Source organism: Hipposideros armiger, unplaced genomic scaffold, assembly GCF_001890085.2.
Source record: "Hipposideros armiger isolate ML-2016 unplaced genomic scaffold, ASM189008v1 scaffold_1196, whole genome shotgun sequence".
Taxonomy (NCBI): Eukaryota; Metazoa; Chordata; class Mammalia; order Chiroptera; family Hipposideridae; genus Hipposideros; species Hipposideros armiger.
The window spans coordinates 115,295-136,955 of NW_017732546.1; the positions used below are offsets into that span (position 1 = coordinate 115,295).

General features: G+C 48.6%; 1 protein-coding gene across 1 annotated transcript; it reads left to right on the forward strand.

The window, feature by feature from the left end:
- Window positions 1-790: 790 nt before the first annotated feature.
- SACK1D (scaffolding CK1 anchoring protein D) lies at window positions 791-21,405 on the forward strand. Its single transcript, XM_019632926.1, has 4 exons — window positions 791-1,311; window positions 13,963-14,130; window positions 17,449-17,573; window positions 19,982-21,405. Exons 1-4 carry the CDS (start codon window positions 835-837, stop codon window positions 20,931-20,933), a joined length of 1,722 nt encoding a protein of 573 aa, XP_019488471.1. The 5' UTR covers window positions 791-834; the 3' UTR covers window positions 20,934-21,405.
- Window positions 21,406-21,661: the final 256 nt, after the last annotated feature.

Below are 21,661 nucleotides of genomic sequence, written 5' to 3' on the forward strand. Positions count from 1 at the left end.
CTTTTCTCCAGCACTGTACGAGTATGGCTAACTGCGTGCAGATGGAAAGTAGGTGGAGAGTGGGGTTTAACAGGATTTGAGTTTTGTCAGGCAAAAAAAAAAAAAAATACAAAACGGTGAAATGAGGGAAGACAAAGTTACCTGAGGGCGTCATCAGAGGAGTGGCTATTATGATGGGCCGGTATTTTTGAACGAGTGAATGAATGAATGGTGAAATGCAGGGGGAAAAGGCAACATGGCTGGTCACGCCCAAGCTCTAAGAGCCCAGGAGCAGCAGCCTGTCCGGGAGCAGGCGCCAGCCCCCGCTCCTGGTGCCTAGGTCTCACCGCCCCGGGCCTTTAGGGCCGCGCTGTAGGGCGGACCGGCAGGGGGCGCACTAGAATGGAGGAGGCTGGACTCAGGCTTCAGATCGGACTCTGCTGCCTGCGCCGCTGCCCGGGCCGCGCGGCCACTCAGGCCCATCCACTCTCTTGCAGACCGTGAAGAGCTCGGTGCCCCTTGGGGCCTGAGCAGGAACGGCTACGTCGGATCAGGCACCTAGTCGCAAATTTAAATTCCGCTAAGCGATCCCTAACCAGAGCCGAGGGTTGATCGCAGCCAGCAGCCAATACGGAGGCGTAGGATGGTCAGGCCGCGGGGCAGCCAATGCACGACAAGGGGCGGGCCGTAGCGGCGTGCGCTGCGTCTGGCCTCCGCCGTTAGGGAGAGGCAGCCAATGGGAGAGCCAGGGCGGGGTTGTGCGGCCAATGGCGCGGGCCAGTTTGATTCAAAGGTGCCTATAAAGCGGCCTGCTGGTCTGCACTTGCCTGAGCCTGGTTGCGTCCGAGTACCGTCATGGCTCGGCTCTCCGAGGGCTTGGACGAGCTGCCCATCGCCTGCCTGTCTCCTTGCGGGCCGCCCAACCTCGCCGAGCTGTACAGCGAGGCGCAGCGCCTGGCACTCGAGGAGCTGGTGGCTGGCGGCCCCGATGCCTTCACGGCTTTCCTACGACGCGAGCGCCTGGGCAGTTTCCTCAACCCCGACGAGGTGCGCTCCATTCTGCTCACGGCTGAGCGTCCCAGCGAGGAGGGCGCGGCGGCGGGAGCTGAGGACTCCATCGCCTCGTCGCACGACTGCTCCTCCGGCACCTATTTCCCGGAACAGTCGGACCTGGAGCCACCGCTGCTGGAGCTCGGCTGGCCGGCCTTCTACCAGGGTGCCTACCGCGGCGCCACGCGCGTCGAGGCGCACTTCCAGACCCGCGGCGTGGGCGCCGGCGGCCCCTATGGCTGCAAGGACGCGCTGCGCCAGCAACTCCGCTCGGCGCGAGAGGTGAGCCGCCTGGACCCGGTCCCTCGGGACGCCTTGGTCCCCGGTCGGACCGAAGACCCTCTTCAAAAATGGGAAACTGAGGCCTTATGGGAGCGCGAGTCTATAGCCCCGGGGTCCCCGACTCGCCCCACCCTGCATGTCACCGCTCAGATCTCTGATCCCCCAGCCGCTTTCTATGGTAGGGGACAGTGGGAGAAGCCTCAGTCACCAAGAATGCGAATTGTGCCGGAGTTCCGACTCCTAACATAAACATCCCCGGGAGAGGGGACCAGAAATACTTCTAGTTTCAAATTTCAGTTGAACGAAACCAGATTGCCAACGTTCCTGGCTGTCAGCCAACACCAGATCCCAATTTCAGGGGCTTAGGAGCTGCATTACCTAAGAAGCTCATTACCTAGGGGAAAGTTCCTGAAAGATTGTCCCCAGAGACAACTCCGGGGCATTCGGAATCTATTGTTGCTAGTCACCAGCACGTGCCTTATGTTGTAGAAAGCAAATGCGTACAAGAGTGGCAAAGTGAGAGCTCTGGTCCCTTCCCTCCTGCCACAGGCTGGTGGAAAAGCTGCTCCTTCTGTGAATGGGTGGGGTAGGGGGGGTTGCTTTTCCTTTGGCTGGGGGATGCGCCGGTTAGCCGCCACCTCCTAAAGTGCTGATACCCCTGCATTAGGTCGTCTCCATTCACAGTGAGTTTTGGTAGTTGTCTGACTCTTAGTGTGACATGGTATGGGGGTGCAATGGAAAGTTTTGTCTGGCTGCCAGCCTGGATGAGACTGCAGCAGGGTGCTGGATACCTGGGGATCAGGGAGGAAGAATGCGGCACCCAGGTGGGTGGGGCAGGTAAAAAGAAACTGCGGAGGTAGACACTTTAGTCCAGAGCCATAGTCAGCTGCCAACCTTGCTTGCTGACTGGCAGTGCTCAGTTTCCTGGCTGCCTGTGCCAGGGACATGGCAGGTAAAGCCCCAGGCCATGATAAGACTCTCTAGGGATGGTACCTGAGTGTGACTGGGTTACTGTATCTGTGCATCAAGTGTAGCTGAAATAGCCAAGTCCAGGAACAAGCCCTAAATCTCCCCAGTGTTCCTGATGCTGGCTCTTCTTTGCTTGATGGTGGGGTTGTAGCGGGTAAGGGATACAATAGGCTAGTGCCTTGCCTTTGGAGGAGTAGGGGTGGGCTCCAGCTAGGCCAGCATCAGCCCTGAAGTGCGTTGGGTGTGCTGAGGGTCCTTCTGATGCAGCAGATACATGTGGGTTCAGTGAGAAGATTAAAAAGATGGAAACAGGCTCGAATGTTGGGTAGGTGTACATTCCCAAAGCTTACTTACCTCCAGGACGAGAACTTAGGCACTTGAAACTTGAGGAAAGTAATGAACGGGTCTTCTTGAAAGAGGGATTGCCCTAGCCTCCTGCCCTCCAATTTTTAGTGGTAGTGAAGGGGCACTGGAGCTAACGCCAGAGGGAAAACTGCTTATACGTAAACTCGTGTTCTGGCCTAAGAAGGGGTTCTAGGCTGATTCTAAGGCTGTCCTTTGCCCTGGGGGCATTGTGTAATCCTGACACTGCTGGGTACAACCTACTGCTCCGTTCTGTGCCCTAGTCCAGCCATACACGCATATCGTTGAGATTCTGTATTTGGATCCTGGGTGATTTTAACTGATAAAGCTGGTACATTACCTTTAAATCGGATGAGTATTTTCAGAGTCTCTACTATATTCCTAATTACTTGCTTATTCAGTGCCTAGTACGTATCGGACACTGTGCGAGGAGCTGGGGCCACAGGTGACGGGCATGATCCTTGCCTGCTCTTGAGAGTTGACAGTCTGCTGGGGGGAAGCAGTGAGGAGGTGGCCACAGGCAGTGGGGGAGGGGCTGAAGAAAGAAAGCCCCTGGAGTGGTGGTGACCTTGGAGCTGGGTCCAGGAGAATGGAGGGGGCTTGCCAGGCCAGAGGATAGGGGCAGGCCCGGAAGTGTGAAAGGACCTGGCATGTTTGGGGGGGGGCGGCAGCCAAGTTCCTCACAGCTGGAGCAGAGAATATATGTGGGTTGGTGGTGGAAGAGGAGGCTGAAGGGGGAGACGGGCCAGATTGTCCAGAGCTCTGCACACTAGTTGAAGGAGCGGTGGGGAGCCATTGAAGGTTTAGAGGGAGGAGAGGAGCATGATCGAGTTGGTGTTCCTGAGCAGTAATCCTGGTGGGACCAAGAAGGAGGGTGGGTTACACAGGGTCTGGTGTCCAGGATGGTTATAAGGAGGGGTCCTATAAGGGATCTACGTGTAAGAAGACGGTCTGTGCTAAGGCAGTACTGGGGCCGGGGGGTGAAGGCAAGGAAAGAATTTTAGGTAGAACTGACAGGACTTGGTCATTAGATGGAAGGTTAGTGAGGGAGGGGCAGGGGAGCAGGCAAAGCCAAGGAGAAGATATAAAGAGTTCAAAAGGTTTGCGATATTTTAGCTTGGGCGGGCAGCGATGTTACTAGATTAGAACACAGATGGAAAGAAAATAAGGCTGAAGGTAGGGATGGGGAGATGAGCTGGATACGAGACTTGCTAAATGTGAGGTCTCAGAGACCATCTCTTTTATTTCAAAAAGACATAACACTGCTTTCTCTGCCAGGCTTCTTCCATGTAATCCTGAGTATTATCTCCATTTTGCAGGGGATGGAGTTGAGACAAAGAGAAGTTTAGCTGCCCTGAGGTTACACAGCTAGGGAATGACGGAGCCAGGACTCAAACCGAGGCACAGCATCTGTTAGCCAACGGCAGCCCCCATTTTCTGCCTTGTGCCAAGTAGAGATAAGGAGATATTTTTGTCCTCAGGTGGACAGAGGCTTATGGAGGAGACAGGTAATAGCTAATCTGATGGCTGGTCCCGTGCTGCTGCTCTGGGTAGAGGTGTGTGTGATGGACACAGGAGGGGCAGTGTCACTCTGGCCATATCCTTAAAATATGGTACCTGTGAAAATGCAGGTATCAGGCTGTGTCAGGATGAGATGAGAAGCCATTCGGTATCTGTTGCAACGGCAAAAGCACTGATGATATGACTGAGTACTTTCAGTGGGTCAGTTTCTGTGCTAAGCCCTTTCCCTGGATTCTCTCACTTCACCCTCCTAACCCTAGGAGGACGCTGCAATTAAGATACCAGGCACAGAGAATTTAAGCAACTTGTCCAAGAGCATGCAGTTAGTGTGGGACAGAGCTGGGCTCGAGCCCAAGTCTGCCTGGCTCCTGAGCCCGCGCTCTTAGTCACCGCTCTACGTGGCCTCCTTGCTATGAGGGAGGATCGGCACTTTGGCGGTTTTCAACAGGCTGAAGATTTTTCATGGTTTCTTAAAATTTGGACTTTGAATTTCCACACTATGGATCCTATGAACAGGAAAATGACAATGACAGTACTAAATCGGCTCTTTTCAAGAAGACTGGAGTGGTCAGGGTCAAGGCACAAGAAAGCAGGGTCACTTGGTAAATGGAGGAGTCTAATCCTGACTTTGTAGCCTGAACGGATGGTTCTGGGATGGGTTTCGTCCTCACCCAGGATGCATGCTGCTTTTTGAGCCATTTAGGCATGCAAGGCATCTGGCACAGAGTAGGTGCTCAGGAGATACTGTGGAAACCCATCCTGTGCGCCTTTGATCAGTCAGCTACATGTGTTGGGGAGGGTAGGATGGGGGAAGGTAGGAAGGTGATCCTGCCTGACTTTCACGCAGCAAGTACTTATCCCAGAGTAGGTGTGACTGGCTGTGAGTTCACCAGTCCCTCCGCTGGTTCAATTTCTGTGCGCCTTGCAAAGTGTGGGCATTCTGCCACACTGAGTGAAGTACGATGTTTTGAGAAAACCATTTATGTATACAGCAGGGGTTTTGCATGCAAGTTGACTGCTGACCTCGTGCTCAGCTGAATTTATCCGAAGCTGGAGGAAATGCTGCTTTGGACTTTTTGAGAGCCGAAATGTTTGCTTCCGAAGAAATGTTTAGGGTAATTTTGAACTATGCTCGTACAGGATTTTCCCCCTCACACACCTACTCTAGAGTCTATCCCTGTACTACTGTATTTGTCGATGAATCATTCGGCTCTTTGTCTCTGTTGCCATGAGAATCAGTGTTTGCCTGGGTTCTGGCCCCTACAAGTCAGGTCGGAGTGGAGACCTTGCTGGAAGTGCAGTGCGCCCTCATCTGGCCACGTGCTTCTGCTCCAGCTGTGGGGCTGTTCCTGGTTTCTGCGTGGGAGTTCATGGGCAAAGTTCATCTTACCAGGAGGTTCTGCACTCCTCAGAGCTATAGAGCCATCGTTCTTTTCAGCTGCCTATTCCCCTATGCACTTTTGTTTCAAGGAGGCACTTTTGCTGTGATGTCACCCTTGGGCATCCTTTCGACAACCAGAACATGCGTAGAAGCCATCTTTGTGTTGACCAAGAGCCCTGCCAGGAGGCGTGGCAGCTGAGGAATCTGTTGGAGGCCCCTGGGGTGCATGCAGATGCATCTGAACTAAGTGAGGCCCTCTTGATGTTGCTCACCAGCCCTCTGAGTCACAATACAACCAGTGCAGTGTGGTCAGCTCCTGTTCCGGAGGCTCGTTTCAACCCAGGGCAGGCTTTCTCAATCTTGTCACTGTTGACATTTTGGGCCAGATAATTCTTTGTGCTGAGGGTCTGTCCTATGAATTGTAGGGTGCTGAGCAGTATCCCTGACCTCCACCCACTAGATGCCAGAAGCACCTAATCCCCCAAAATAGTCTGACATTCAAAAATGTCTCCCGAGTGGAGACATTTGCTTAATGGTTACAGAGTTTCTGTTTGGGGTGATGAAAAGTTTTGGAGACATACAATGCTGATGGCTGCACCACATCGTGAATGTAATGAGTGCCACTGACTTGTACACTTAGAAGTTATTAAGATGGCTATTCCTTTATTTATTTATGTTGTAAACATTTTAAGCAAAATTTTTAAAAAAGGTCACCAGATATTGCCAAATGCCCTCTTGGGGGTAAAATTGCCCAATTGAGAATCACTGGACTAGAAAGTCTCACTGATGCATCATTTTAAGATGTAACTCGTCAGACTAAGGATGGCTGCCTTTTATCCCTTTCTTTTGATTTTAAATGTCAGGCTAAGGGTTTCGGAATATTTAGCCATTTCATTTCTTCTTTTTAATTGTGGTAAAATATGCACAACAAAATTGACCACTTTTTAAGTGCACCTTAAGCCCACTGACATGATTGCACCACCATCACCACCACCCATCTCTAGAGCTTTTTCATCTTCCCAAATGGAAACTCCGTACCTATTGAACAATGACTCGCTCTTCCATCCTACCCCCCCAGCCCCTGGCAACCACCATGCTATTTTCTGTCTGCCATTTCATTTATTTTTTTTTCAACCAGCATCCATGAGACAGTAGAGAAGCTGTGGGACTGTTTTCTGATCCCTTTATGTCAGGAAAAAGAAGTAGTGAGTATATACTGACTGGCTTTTAAAAAATCATGATGCAAATGACAGAACCTCTGGACAGGGATTTGGTGGCAAAAACATGAATACCCATATGCAATAGGTTTTTTGTTGTAGCGCTCATTATCATAGCAAAAGACTGGAAGAGCGCAGACAGCCTTCAGTAGAGCATTGGTGAGTCAGCTGACCCTTCTACACAGTGGAGTACCCTGCAGCTCTAAAAAGGGATGAGGACTAGCTCTACTTTCTGTTATGAAGTGTCTAAAGCTGCACTGACCAGTGCGGTAGCCCTTAGCTACATGCGGTAATGTAAATTCATATCAATTAGAATGAAGTACAGCAGAAAATTCAGTTTCTCGCACTAGCCGTATTTCAAGCATTTAATGGTCACTGTGGCTAGTGGCTATCATGTTGGACAGCACAGATATAGAGCATTTCTGTGATCTCACAAGGCTCCGTTGGACAGCGCTAGTCTAGAACATATGCTACCTTTTATCTACAGTGAGGCTGTGAACACATAGCCACATATATGTAGGAACATAATACTTGCTTATATTAAACAACACGCTTATACGTACATACACATACTTATTTATATTTTTTAAAATGGAAGAATAAACCAAAAACTAAGTGCAATTATTATCTTTATGGGGATGGAGGAAGGGAAAGAAGATAAAGGAAGGAACAAGGATAGAATCTAGTTGTCTCTGAATGTACCTTGTTTTGTCGATTAGATTTTAGAACCGGGCAAATGTTTTACCTAATTATGAAATAAAAATAACTCTGAATGATCGAATGGAAAGTCTTTCCCCTAGAAAACACCTCTTGATGGATTTCCCTCTCTTTCTAAAAGCCCGGCCCCCTTGCGTCCTTCATGCTGGAACAGTACAGAGGAAACACAGCCATACGTGGTCAGTCCCTCTACAGGCCAGGGAAACACTGGCCCCTCCGTGCCCTCCTTTCCCGGGGAGGCGCCGCGCCACCCTCTGCAGATGGAAGCTCCACCAGCACTTGAACCTGACACTTACATTGTTGGTTTTATAATAACAGCCTATGAAATCTACAGAGAACATGCACAAGTTTAGCTTTTGCTGTGGAAATTTCCTTTTTTCTTTGTTTTTTTAAACCCTGACGATGTTATCAAGGTATGTAGTTATGTAAAGATTTTTAAAGAAATTCCAAGGAGAGGATTTCTGATCTATTAAAAGATGTCACGGGCCGGCCGAGTGGCGCAATGGTTAAGAGCTGGCTTGGGGCGCCAGAGGCCCTGGTTCGGGTCCCACATATGAGGGCCAGTGACACTGCCCTCCACAGCTAAGATGCTGAACAACAGCTCAACCTGGAGCTGGGCTGCGGTGAGTCGCCGGCGACCACGTAGGCTGCAGCCCCTGTGGCAATGCGTTGCCATGGGCTACCGTGTGTAGCCAGCAGCCAGCGTGAGCGGCCAGCAGCCGCAGTGAGCGGCTGTCCAGAAGCCGGAGACTGATCTGCCTCGCCCGGGAAGAGTGCAATGATGGTGTCAAATTGGGCCAGTGAGGTGATGTCCTCCACAGCTAGACTGAAGAACAAAACAATAGCAACTTGTCTGTTCCCCTTCCCCTGATTCCCCACTGCTGTTCCCATCCCCCCAATTCCCCAATAAAAACCTTAAAAAAAAAAAAAGATGTCACAAACTGGGAGAAGATCTATCTTTTGCTTTCTTGGCAAGATGGTCTCCAGAAGTGGCAAGAGCCCAGGGGAGTTGGAGGAAATCGAGTTTGGGTGTCATGTGGTCGGTGTCAGGAATGCAGTGGACAGGCTGCCTTGACCACTGGACCGGCTGACACATCTTTGAATGTGCTCAGACCTCTGGTAGCATTCCAGGCACGTTGCCCATGTGTCCTTGCTTTCTGCCTGTGGATGGGAAGGGAGGGAAACTGAGGTGCAATAGGAAGCGGTGATTGACATGGACATCCTGCTTCACGCAGAGGAAGAACTGGAATGAGAACTGGAATGACTGACCGAGTGGCCCCTTGCAGCTGCTCATGTGCCTGGCCAGCCCACTGAGGGTGCCTGAGTCAGACTTCAGAGCTGGAAGGGGCTGTGCTTGAGGACACTGAGCTCAGGTCAAAGGACTTGCCTGGGGAAGGTAGCAGAATTGGGACGAAGACTGACCAGCTGCCACACGAGGGGCGTATGCGAGGAACTGTCAAATGCTTATATGGATTCCCTCGTTGACTGAACCCCCAAACACTACAAGATAGGCAGTTTTATTTGCATATGTTAGAGGCTAGCTCAACTTAAATAACTTGCTAGAAGGTATGTGGTGCTTAAAAGTGAAGATCCAGGACCCATGTCCAGGTCTAATTCTGTAGCCTGTTCACATAACATCTTTGATTTCCAGGCTATCCTGATTTAGTCCGTTTTGAATTAGTCAGCAGTACCACCTGCAGAGGAAAGGTGCCCAGTGTCCTAGGTCCCAAGTTTCCTTAATGTCCGCTCTGTGAATTATTGCGTGTTATTAGTAAGCATCCTCTGGAGTGGGCTTGACCCCATGGACTTGATGAAATACTCGACTGATCCTTTCAGGATTTAGTCCAAGCTCTCAGTCTTTTGAAGACTGAACATTAGTAGACTTGTTTGGAATAATATTTGGTTTAAGGCCTTCCAGCCACAGCTCTGGAGTCACATGGGCCTGAGTTGAAATTCCAGCTCCTGCATTTGCTTAACTCTGTCCCTTTGAACTGGTTACCTAACCTCTCCAAGCTTTAGTTTTCTCATCTGTGAATTGGGGATAACAATTAATGGGGTTTTGCAATCTCTAGACATGCACAAAAGATTCCAGTTCTACGTGAAAAGTAGCGTCACCCGTGTTTGTGCCCTTCCCAAAGACCAAGAATACTCGGCAACTACATGGGCCACTGAGTGTAAATCCACAAGGGATAGTTGGTAAGAGGGGTTTGGGGTTTTGTCACTTGCGATGATGATGTGGGACTTGACAGAGTTGTGGCTACTCCGGATGTGGCTGGAGACGTGCAGCAAGAGAGTAGGGCACCAGGCATCATGAGTGATTTGCACTGAGGTGAAGGTGGGTGCTGACCCTGGAATAGACTCTCAAAAGTCACCACTTGTAGAGTGTCCTAGCTCTAGGAAAGTGGGTAGGCTCTGTAGTATGGGCTGGGACAGGGCGGTGCCCACCGTGACCGGGTGGGGATGGCCATGGGATGCCCACCTCCCTGATGTCCATGCCTACATTAGTCCTCAAGGAAGAGAAGTGGCTGGTTTCTATGCCATCTTCCAAGTCCAGGGGTATTTCTGGGGCCCAGCACCTGCAGCGTGAACACCCAACACCTAGGAGATGTGTCTGGCCTTGCAAAGCAGGCACTCGGCCGGCTAGTGAATAAGTCCAGGTTCTCAATCCTCAGCTTGCTGAAGAGACTGTCCCCTCAGAGATTTGAGAAGCCGCAGGTCTAGTTCAACTCTGCAGGGCTTGGTTGCCTGGGGCCTGGTGGGGCTAAGGAGGGAGAGTATGGGGAGCAGAGGTAGGGGCTTGAAGCAAGGGAGGAAGGACTTCCTGCCGATTGCTTCCCCGGCAGGCTGTTCTTCCAACGGAAGTCTTAGGAGCTCTGCTCTAGTAAGAGAGGAGGGGATGTTAGGTATAGGGGAAGAAACGCCTCCATCCACTCTCCAAAAGCCCTGTGGGTGTTAGGGACCAGCGTTCAAATTCAGTGATTTTCAGTACACATTGGAAAGGCTGGCTGGGGCTTTAAAACCAAACAATGAAACCAATAGCCGATTAGACGCTTATTACCTCACAAAGCTGTCGTTTGTACAGCTGTTTTATTAAGTGGTGAATCTAAAGTCAGTTTCACAGCTGATTTATATTATGGGCCCCGTTCCCAGGCCCCTGCCTCCAGCAGTTCTCTAGCCCTCTTGAGCCGGGCCAGGTGGGCTGGGTTCCTTGGTCTTGGTTCCAGCGGCAGCCTGGGTGCCCATCCATCGGCCCCATCACACTGTTACCCCTGGCTCTTCTGTCTCCCTCATTAGACTGGGTTGGTCGAAGACAGGGATTGACGCCGGGTCCTCAGTGCCCAACTCCATGCCTGGCTCACGGTGGGCTCACCGGATATCGGAAACTAGTGGGGAATGCGAGAGGCAAGCAGGTTTCTGTGTGCTCCGCCAGCTTTCTCTCGTGAGCTCCACTCTCCTTACACCTGTGCGTGCAGAACCCTTTTATGAAGGATTTTACTGCTGCCTCAAAATCAGGTTTGTTTCTTTTTCTGTTTCCTGTTTGTGTGAACCTGAATGTCCCTCTGCCTCTCCTCCCCTCCAGCCCGTGCAGCGGATGGCTTGGCTGTCCCACGGCTCCTTCCTTCCTCTGCAACCCTCGTTGCTTCCACCGTTGAAAGGTCTATCACTGACTGTTTTTTCTTTCTGTCGTTGGTCCTCCTAAACAGGTGCTGAACCTAAAAAGTGTCTAAGTACCTGCTGTGCTGTGGGCGCTTGGGCACATGGCCGTGTGTCGAGAAGGTGGGGCCAGATCGCCTACCTCTCCCTGCCCACCCCTACCTCTCCTCCAGCGTCAGCAGCTTCCGTCCTACGGGGGCCATCGCTTGGCACTCATTATACTCTTCTTAAACCTCCTTTCCCCCATTGCCGGTGTGCTCCTGAGTCCCTGATTGGCATTCAAGGCCGTCTATGATCTTGCTCATTCATCTAGGTCGCAGTCATGTCCTGTTGCTCCCTTTTATGCATACTCCACGTTCCAGCCAAACTGGTACATACCCCATCATTTCCGACCTCTCCCTCTGTCATCACATGGCTTCCTGCCAGAATGCCTCCCCTTCACCTCTCCCCTGTCCAAATCTTGTCCTTACGTGTGATTCAGCTCAAAGGCCATCTCCTCCAGGAACCTTCCTCTGCTCTTCTGTGGTAAACAGTGAGTGCCTGTAGTGCACCCGCCCCCCTCGCCCCCAGTGTCCCCTTATTTGATTGTCTCTTACAGTAGGTATCATTTTGCTTCCCTGCATCCTATATCCTCTTTGCAGGTAAGCCGGGTCTAGGTTAAATTCTTTGTAGCCACCTTCTGCCTAGTACAGGGTTCAGCCCACAGTAGAGGTGAAGAGGTGCTGGCTGCATAAATCAGTTTCATGCCTGAGCCCTTTCCATGCTTTGTCACATTTAATTCTCACAACAGCCCTTGGACGTAGATGGCTATTATTAGCCATATCTTCCAGAGGAGAAAACTGAGGCTCAGAGACACTAAGCAGTTTGCCCTGGGTCACACAGTTAGTAAGCCGCAGAGCTGGGATCTGTGTGCCATGCTTTTCTGCCTCTTAGCCACTGTGTCATATGACCTGAATGAATTGGGGAGATAGAACACAATAGTACGTATAAAAACCCATCGGAGGATATAAACTGCTGAGGATGCCACCAATTCAGAAAGAACACTTATTATTTTTTAAACCACTGGTGGATTTTGCTGTACCCTTTACCAAGAACAGCTCACAGCTGGGGCTTCATCAAGAATGGGGAGTGGAGGAAAGCAGAGAGGCAGCCAAAGGGATAAATTGGTTTTCTCAGACTCCCTCAGCGATGACTTCCCAGGAGCTGGCATTTCAAAGTCCCTCCTCCTGGCAGACAAAACTTGGAGGTGTTGCAGGAAGACAGCAACATTTCCTCTTTGTCTCTGCATTTCTCCTTTAACCCCCTAATACTTCAGGGGTAATGACAGGTACTGCCCTGAGTCCCCTGGGGCCAGAGATTGAATCAGTCCTGTTCAGATGCCCCTGCTCCTGTAGATGTTAGACCTGCAAATAAATTAACGTTCAAAAGAAGTTAATGTGATTTTAAGAGCGTTTTTCTACTGTTGAGGTTAGGAGGAGGGAGAAACCCTTGCAGCTGCAGACTGGAGAGGGCCCCAAACCTTGGTTTCAGGGAGCAGTTTCCGAGGCTAACACCCCCGGCTCTGACTCGGTGTGCCGAGACTTGTTTCTAAGGCCGGATGTTTGACACCCCAAGGCCTTGCCAGGAGTTCGCTGAGGGCCACGGTTTCAACCTGCAAAGGGTGTGATTAGAGGCTTTGCAGCCGGAGCTGCCTCTCTTTAGCAAGGAAAGCTGGGGGCTGGCGGATGTCTCCCTCTACTGAACTGTCTGGACGGCTCCAATCCTGGACTGGTAAAGTGAATCAATGAACTGGTACTTAAGGGATGATTCGTCCCTTGTACTTCATGTAACAGTCATTTAGCGCTCACTACAAATCTATTTTGCAGTTAAGGAAACAGACATTTGAAACAGCCATAATCTTCCCAAAGAGCTGAGGCAGCTCTTCACTGGAGTCTAATGCCGAGTATGGAATATGTAGTGGGAGGCAGGAGTACAGCCACATTTGTGGGGAGAGGAAAAAACTGGTGAAGCTTCAGGGCAGAACCCTTAGGACATATTTCCATGTATTTGGCTTGCACGGTGGACAGATACCAAAGATTTACAGAGACCACCTTGCGTAGAGGGAGGCTCGTGCTATGGAAGCCATTTAGTTGGACATTGACCAGCAGAAGAAATAGAACATTGTGAATATGTGGTCTCAGCATTAATGAGGCAGAAGTGGGAGAATCTGCCTGCCTGGTTTGCTTGGTTTCAAGCCCTGAATTGGTGGTGGACAAGCCCTATGTCGATTGTAACAAAAAACCAGACAAGAATCAAAGTCATTATTTGGTTGGAGAATGGCCTACCCAGAAGGGGCCTCAGGGAATCTAAGGTTCTATGTTTTACGGGCATAGAAAACTGAAGCCAGTGGGGAAGCAGCGTGCCTAAGGTGACGGCGTGTTAGCCACAGAGCCCAGACAGCTTGCTGGTCTGAGCCGAACCTAACCTGCAAGACGGGTTTTAGTGAAGGAAAAGAAGTTGAATGGAGCAGGTTCATAGGAGGGCAGGGCAGTGGATTAATCTGTGTTTTTGAGAAATTGGCCAGTGCTGAGGATTGTGGCTGGGAGGCAGTTGGGAGGGGTAGCTGGGCCAAGTCCAGATTTGTAGGATACAGTGGGATGAGTGTCTTCGGAGGTGGAGAAGAGTCCTCTATGAGGGGAAAACCAATACTGCAGAAGAAGGAAGGGTGTCGTAGAATGGGGAGCCTTTCCCAGCTTGGAGATGGGGTCCAGGGTCCAGACAAGGAGTGGCAGGGTGGTGATGCTGTGAGCTGACCGCGTGCGCGTCCTCTGTCTCACTCTAACCCTACAGGTGATTGCGGTGGTGATGGATGTTTTCACGGACATCGACATCTTCAGAGACCTGCAGGAAATATGTCGGAAAAAGAAAGTTGCTGTATACATCCTTCTGGACCAGGCTCTGCTCTCTCAGTTTTTGGATATGTGCATGGATCTGAAAGTTCACCCTGAACAGGAAAAGGTTTGTATTACACTGCTCCTGGTTTCACCACAGTCAGAAATAGGACCTATCTCCGTGGTAGTTGGTAATGGGGCCCCCACGAGAAGAGAGGGGACTGAGGCCGTGAGCAGAGCGATTGCCTGAGGTCTCACGGAAGAGAACCGAGAGTCAGGATTCAAACCTCCGCCTCCCCCAGTCTCGCTGCCTCCTGTTGACGGCCAGAGACTGCCTTGAATGCTGCTGCTTTTGACTAGAGTGCTGGGTAGGCTCCAATTTCCATCGTCACGGCCACCGTTTATGGAGTTCCTGCTCTTTTCTTGGCACTGACCTAGGCTCTTGACAAATGTTATGCAACTTACTCCTCACAGCAGCCCTCTCAGGTAAGTGGCATTTTACCTAGGTTTTAGATCACAAAATGGTGACAGAGCGCCCAGTGTCTACAACTAGAAAATAGCGGGACTGGCGTTTGACTCCCCATCTGCCATCACTGTCACATGCTGCCTCTCATTTCTCATTATTATAAAATTAGATTTTTTTAAAATGTCCTTTGCTCTGAGCATGAAAGCAATTTGAACTTAAGTATTTAAGAGTAAGGTTATACAACTTAGCCTTGTCTGTTTAGTGGAAAGCGGCAAGAAAAATTGTCATACTTATTACACCATTCTTTTTTTTTTTTTTCATGAAGCAACTTAACCTGTGAGCTTCAGAACTTTAATTCATCCACTTAGTTCATCACCTGTGAGCACCTACTATGAGCCATACACTGGTCTAGGTACTGGGAATAAAGCAGTTGGCAAAACGAATGAAGAATTTGGGCTTTGGTACTATGGGTTACTGTATAGTTACCACCTTGTTATTAAGCAGTTTGGTTTGCTTGCAAAATTTTGGCTATTTGACACTGAGTTCTCATTTGTTCTTTTCCCTAATGAAACAGAGGACTGGGTTCAATTCGGTAGTTTCTGACTTGTCACTAGTGCTACAAAGCAAATCATGATGGAAGTAGGATTGGAGCGTGGAGACCCAATGAGACGAGCCAGCCATGTGACCTAACAGATAAAAAACGAGATCAGGTGGACTTGAGGAAAATGCAAAATGAAAAAGCGTGTTGTCCTCTAGTCAAATGTTCAGTCTGTAACTGCTTACATAGAGCGAGCTGAAGAAATTGAAGGTGTCAGTGTTTAATTTCAAGGCACTCTTTCTGTAATTAAGGCGGTGCGTTAGCAGCAGGAAAATCACAGAATAGTTTTGACCACAACTTTCATCAAGTGATCAGCTCTGATTCATCTACTGGGCAGAAGTCTAGGAGCGCTGTTTGTCGACTCAGCTGCCCACCGCTGGTTGCTGCCTTCATGGGTGTCCCAGTTCTCTGTCGGAGGGGTCAAAAGGAGGTCTGTACGTCTGGCCTCGCCAATTTTTATCATGTCTTAACTCCTTCCTAGGGAAGCACCACTCCTGGTTGCTTCTCTCACCAGGACACATCTGTGCTGCTGAGCAGGTGCCCTCACTGAGTGGGGGCTGACTTCCTCCCCCAGGCCCTGGCTCTGTGGCATTCATGTCTTGTCTCTAGGAACTTGGTCACACATTTGTGTGCAGGCCTCCAAAGTGCTCTGGCCACAATCCTAGAGGCCTGTGCAACATTCAGGCCCGTGCCAAAGGGAAAGATGCACAAAATCACGCCTCAGTCTGCCCACAGTGATATTTTTCATGCTTGTTATATGTTGATCCTTTGAAGCTCTGCTTAGGAATCATCACCTCCTCTAGGAAGCCCCCCCACCCCCGCCAACATGGCTACATATGTGTAACCAGCACCGCCATCAACATACAGAACCATTCCATCCACTAAGATCTCCCCATGCTGCAGCTTTATAGTCACACCCGCCCCCCTTTCTGTGCCCTGCCCCCACCACCTTTAACCTTGACAACCACTAATTTGTTCCCCGTCTCTATCATTCTGTCATTTAGAGAATGTTAAATAAATGGAAGCATATATAGTATGTGACTTTTTGAGACTGGCTTTTTTCCACTCTGTGTAATGCCCTTGAGATCCGTCCAAGTTGTTGTGTGTATCAATAGTTTGTTCCTTTTTATTGCTGAGTAGTATCACGTGCTATGATTGTACCATAGTTTGTTCAATGTCCATTGAAGGACATTAGGATAGTTCCCAGTCTTTTCCTTATGAATAAAGATGCTATGAGTCTTTGTGTACAGGTTCTTGTGTGGACATAGATTTTCACTTCTCTGGATAATGTTAGTCTTGCTGTAGTTTTTAATCATTCATTACTTTCCTCTTGCCTATTTTAGTCCTTGAAGGTCAAGAGTGTGCCTTATAGCAAGAAGCATGCTTTATATCTCTGTTGTCTCAAGGCTTGGCACGTAGTAGGGGCTTTGTTTGCAAAATGAATGAGAGAGTCAAACAAAAATCTTAAACATTTAATTTGAATGTGTAAGATTTCTAAAGATATTGAGCTGCTGATCTGCTCCAAGAATGCAGTTTGTCTTAGTATTTTGCATACCATTGTATATACATTAATGTGTGTCATTTTACAAAGACAATTATGCATACACATACAGTATATAGTCACAGTGTGTTACCAGTGTACCTTTTGGATAAACACCTACTTGTAGGAGATGTGACATTGCTGATTAAGCCACAAATGATATGTTTTCTGCCTCAAGTCTTGAGTTAGAGAAGGCTTGTCCTATGTTCCTGTTCTCTCTCCTCATTATGATGTGGGGTAAGTGAGGATGGGCTGAGTAGGAGAAATACCAACTTCGCTTCTTTAAGCCTTTGTTAAGGTGTTGTTTATCACTAGCGTGTTTCCTTTGATGATTTAATATCCCACATTTTGTTTCCAAATCATTTCTTGGATTCCGTTGTGTAGTTTTCCCAGAAAGTGTGGAGCTCCTGTTAAAGCACATGAACTAAGGGGATCAAGAATAAATATAAGATGTACTAGACCAAACCGGGGGAGGATCACTGCATAAATTATGTAAATGTCTAACCACTATGCTGTATACCTGAAACTAACATAAAATCATATAGGTGTCAACTGTCACTGAAAAAAAATGAATAATTTTTAAAAATTGAAAAAATACATATTAAATTTACCTAAATGGGAAAAATATGTATATATATATATAAGAAAAGGTCACATGAGAAGATGGACTAAGCACGAAGCAGCATTTCTTGAGTCCCGAGAATCATCGGGCTCGTGGACTGGGAGCCCCTCACTGGCCAGTAAGTTTGCCTATTTGGGAATTGTAAACTGAGCCCTCTTGTCTTAATCATTTGCTCACCGTATTGTTCATGTATTTTTCTCCCTGCTCTCCCACCACCAGCTGATGACAGTTCGGACTATTACAGGAAATACCTACTATGCAAGGTCAGGAACTAAAATTGTTGGGAAGGTTCATGAAAAGTTCACATTGATTGACGGCATTCGTGTGGCCACAGGCTCCTACAGGTAAGTTTTTCACCCGTCCATGCTTATTAATCTACATGTTTTAGAAGGAGCATGCTACCTACAGGCAAAAGTTTCTTTCCCCCGCTCAACACAAGGCTTTATGGGCAAGTGTTCTTATATGCATACATCTGTGTGTGAGTAGGTTAATCAAAGCCCCCTCCTATGAGAGGTAGTTGGGGTAGGGGGGTCATCTCCCCTGCCCTGTGGTCTACAAAACAAAGGTGTAGGGGTTGAAACTTGCCTGGAGACCCCATGGTGAGCGAGTCCTAGATTCAAGCCTCAGCCAGGCCTGCAGTGGATGAATTGGCGGTTAGCAGTGAGTCCTGTTCCTTGGGGACTTTGACACCTCCCTCCACCCCCAATCCCTGCTCACTTGAAAGTAAGGGCAGCCATAGGCACAGGCATCAGTGTGGAGGGCAGAGCTGAAGCCTTCAGCTTACACTTAAATCCTTCCCCTTGCTTCAAGCCTTGTAATCTAGTGCTTAGTCTAGAAAGTACTGATCCGTGCTCTGGCCCCACCTTTGAAGTCTCACTTTGGCAATGATGTCTTAGGCAGAGTTCAGGGAAGTTGAATTAGAGGGTGGAGATAACGCGTGGTTAACACTAATCTCCAGAAGTTAAGACGTACCATTTTTCCTCCCATGGCTTCGAAGGTAGTGTGTTTTGCCACCTCTGCCTTAGGTGGCCTGATGGGGCGCATGAGGCGTGTCTGTAGAGTTTAAAAAAGAAAAACTCACTTTTGAAGAAACACACATATCCAAGTGATAACTATGTGTCAGCCCTGGGTAGAGGTGGACATGCAAAGATTTGTGGGCGATGAGGCCGTAAGATCAAGAACCTCTCGATGCCTTTCTTCTCAAATAGCACTGTCACTGCCCGGGAGAACATTCAAACTCTTCCTTGAGACCTCCTTTCATAAGAAATCTGTGGGGTTTTTTGTTTGTTTTTTTAGCTGAGCCATCCTGCCACCTGTTGGCAGTCAGCGGAAACTCAGCTCAGGCTGGGAATAGAACCACTGTTGCTCAGAGCTCGCACTCTTGAGCGAGTTCTTAACCAACTGAGCCACTCGGCTGGCCCTAAGAAGTTTTTAAGTAACAGGAGGAAACTAGATTTTCACCCAAAGTAGGATTTATCTATATTAGCCAAACAGCTCCAAATGGGTTTTGGCTATTCTAAAATATAAAAATATAAAAACTATCCTCTACAAATAAATATGCTGTCATTGAGGATGAGGATGAGGATGAAGATAGCATCCATGTGTTGAGGACATTGTATAATCCTGGTGTCGGATACGTGTCTTGTTTACATGATCTCATGGAGGGTTTTCAAAAGAATCTTCCTTCTTTTCTATCAGTGGTGACTGCAAGTGCAGAAAGCTAACTCAAACGACTTTGTGCAAAGTGGAATTTATTGACTCACGTGACTTGCAAGTATAGGAAGGTTTTTAGCTCTGTTTGACCTCCAGGTCATACATTTATCAGAACACTGTCTCCTGGTCCTGCTTTTCTCTACTTGGTCTTTATTTTCAGTCACGCTCTCCATTTGAAGGCAAAGATGCAGGCTTTCTTATGTGACCTGTAATAAATATCTCCCAAAGAGAGCGACTCTTTTTTTTCTTTTAGCACTGGTATCAGTTCTTGAAAAATTACTGGGCCCTAGCTGGGTCACATGGCCACCCTGTACCCAAGGGGATAGGATAATCTGGCCAGCCTGGTCACATGCCCACCCCTCTTGTGATTGGAGAGGGCACATAAATGAAAGCTTTTTGGGCTAGAGCGAGTGTGGGTTCTGTCACCAGAGGAAGGAGAAAGGACGCTGGACAGGCAGGAGCGCATGGCCGCTAATCGGCTCTAAATGTGCTTCCAGCGGCAGTGTCATCATTGGAGTATCGATACTGTCCCCTTTGTGAACATGGCAGCGCTGGAGCATGGAGCAGGAGCACCGCACTACAGTTCCTAAGGACTGAGCCCGGTCTGAGGTCTACCACCAGCTTCCCATTGTGAAATCACCGGCTGGTTTCCTCACTGAGAGAATGCGGGCGCTGGCCTAAATATTTCAGAAGCCCTTTCTGGTTTTTAAAAACTCTGAGGCTGGGGACGGGTAGGTTTTAGCATGTTGGTTAAACAGTTGGCCTTTTTACTTTAACTTATATGTTGGGTTGTCAGAAAAGTCATGATGCATTTTTGCATCGAAAAACAGAGGAAAAAATACGTCATGACTTTTCCAACAACCCAATATATATCATATATCTGTGTTTAGGCTGCTTGAATGCACGTTATATGGTAGGTATCGTCATCATGGTTGTGACTCTTAGGAAGCAGGATATCTGGGCTTTAGTACTCAGATTGACAAGAAGTAAACTGCAATTGCTTATTCTTACCAGCTTCTGTTTGTTTTTAATCCTTAAGTTTTACATGGACAGATGGCAAATTAAATAGCAGTAACTTGGTCATTCTGTCCGGCCAAGTGGTTGAACACTTCGATCTGGAGTTCCGAATCCTGTATGCGCAATCGAAGCCCATCAGCTCCAAACTCCTGCCCAACTTCCCGGTCAGCAGCAAGTTTGACCATCTGGTTGACCGGAAACCACTGTCCAAGGAGCTCACGCTAGGCAATCTGCTGCGGCTGCGGCTCGCCAGGCTCTCAAGCTCCCCCAAGAAGGCCGAGCTGGAGTATGGGTCGCCCGCCAAGGGCAGGGCAGAGTCCTTCACCGTCGGTGAGGAAGACTACTTCAACAGCCTCAAGAACCAACCGGAGGGTGGAAAGAGGGCCGATGCCGCCACTCAGACAGAGCCAGGAAAGGAGATGCGAGCAGTGAGCGTGAGTGACTCGGGAACACAAACCAGCACCGCCACAGCCAGTGCTGGGACCCAAACCACAGTCGCCACCAGGGCAGCAAGCTCCCAAACCGTGGTTCGGCTCACGTCGGCCACCACCCAGACTGACGTGAACGAGAACGTTCTCTTCTCTCAGGGAACCCAGTCGAAAGAAGGCTCACCGGTATCAAAGATGTCTGTGTCAAGGTCTTCCAGTTTGAAGTCTTCCTCCTCTCTGTCTTCTCAAGGCTCGGTGGCAAGCTCCATCGGCTCGCTGACTTCCATGAGAGCCACTGACCTCGTCCTCCCTGGACATGCCAAGTACTGGGGCATGCCCCACTTGGACTCATTTAGAAACCTGAATAAAGAGCGGCAGCTTCACTGTTCTGGTATCAGGACCCGGCTCAACCATATGCTGGCCATGTTCTCAAGGAGAACACTTCTTACTGAAAACTATCTCGGATTTAATTCTGGCAATTCTACCAGAGCACCCATTAATTTGCTGACTATTAGAGATATCGCACTTTATCCCTCCTATCAGTGACTGCCCGGGGTCCAGACCGCCGCTGGGTACACCCAGCCTTGCAGGCGACATCATCAGAGCGTCCTGCTTTACAGAGTGTCTCCTGTCCATCCTTGTTTCTCTTTCACTTGACTTTTAGTCTCTCTGATTTTCTTTGAATTCTGTAAACTGCGTATTATTTTATGTGCTTTTACTTTATTTTTGTCATGTACAAACCAGGTATTGGTTTTATGGTTTAAACACTATGGGTACAGTTTCTTTGCACAATTTTAATATTGATATCTCTTAAAGAGAATGCGTAGGGGTTCTCAGATTAATTCAGGTAAGAGATAAAATATGTTTTGCATTTTTCTAGATTTGTGTGCTCTTCTGTTTAAGCGGTTTAAATCACTAGTTTTTATGATCGAATAAACTGTTTCTTAATTGTCTGTCTCTTCTTTAGGATGTCTGTGTTCTTAGCATTAGCGAAATATAAACAACTTTTATGTGGTGATTCCTTGAGTCCCTTTTTGTTTTGTTTTCTGGCACTTTTCTCTTTAGCTATAGGAGTGTGTCACATGTAATGCACCAAATAGCTATTTATGCAATTTTTAACATAGTGTTGGGTGGAGAAGAAGTAGATGATGCAAATTGTAAAAGAGAAAATATTCCTTTAAAAGTTAGAAGACAAAAAGAAGTGTCAGGTTCATCCCTTCCTTAGCAGTTTGAATATTGGTGTTACTATTACTATCTCTATAGTTTGAATGAAG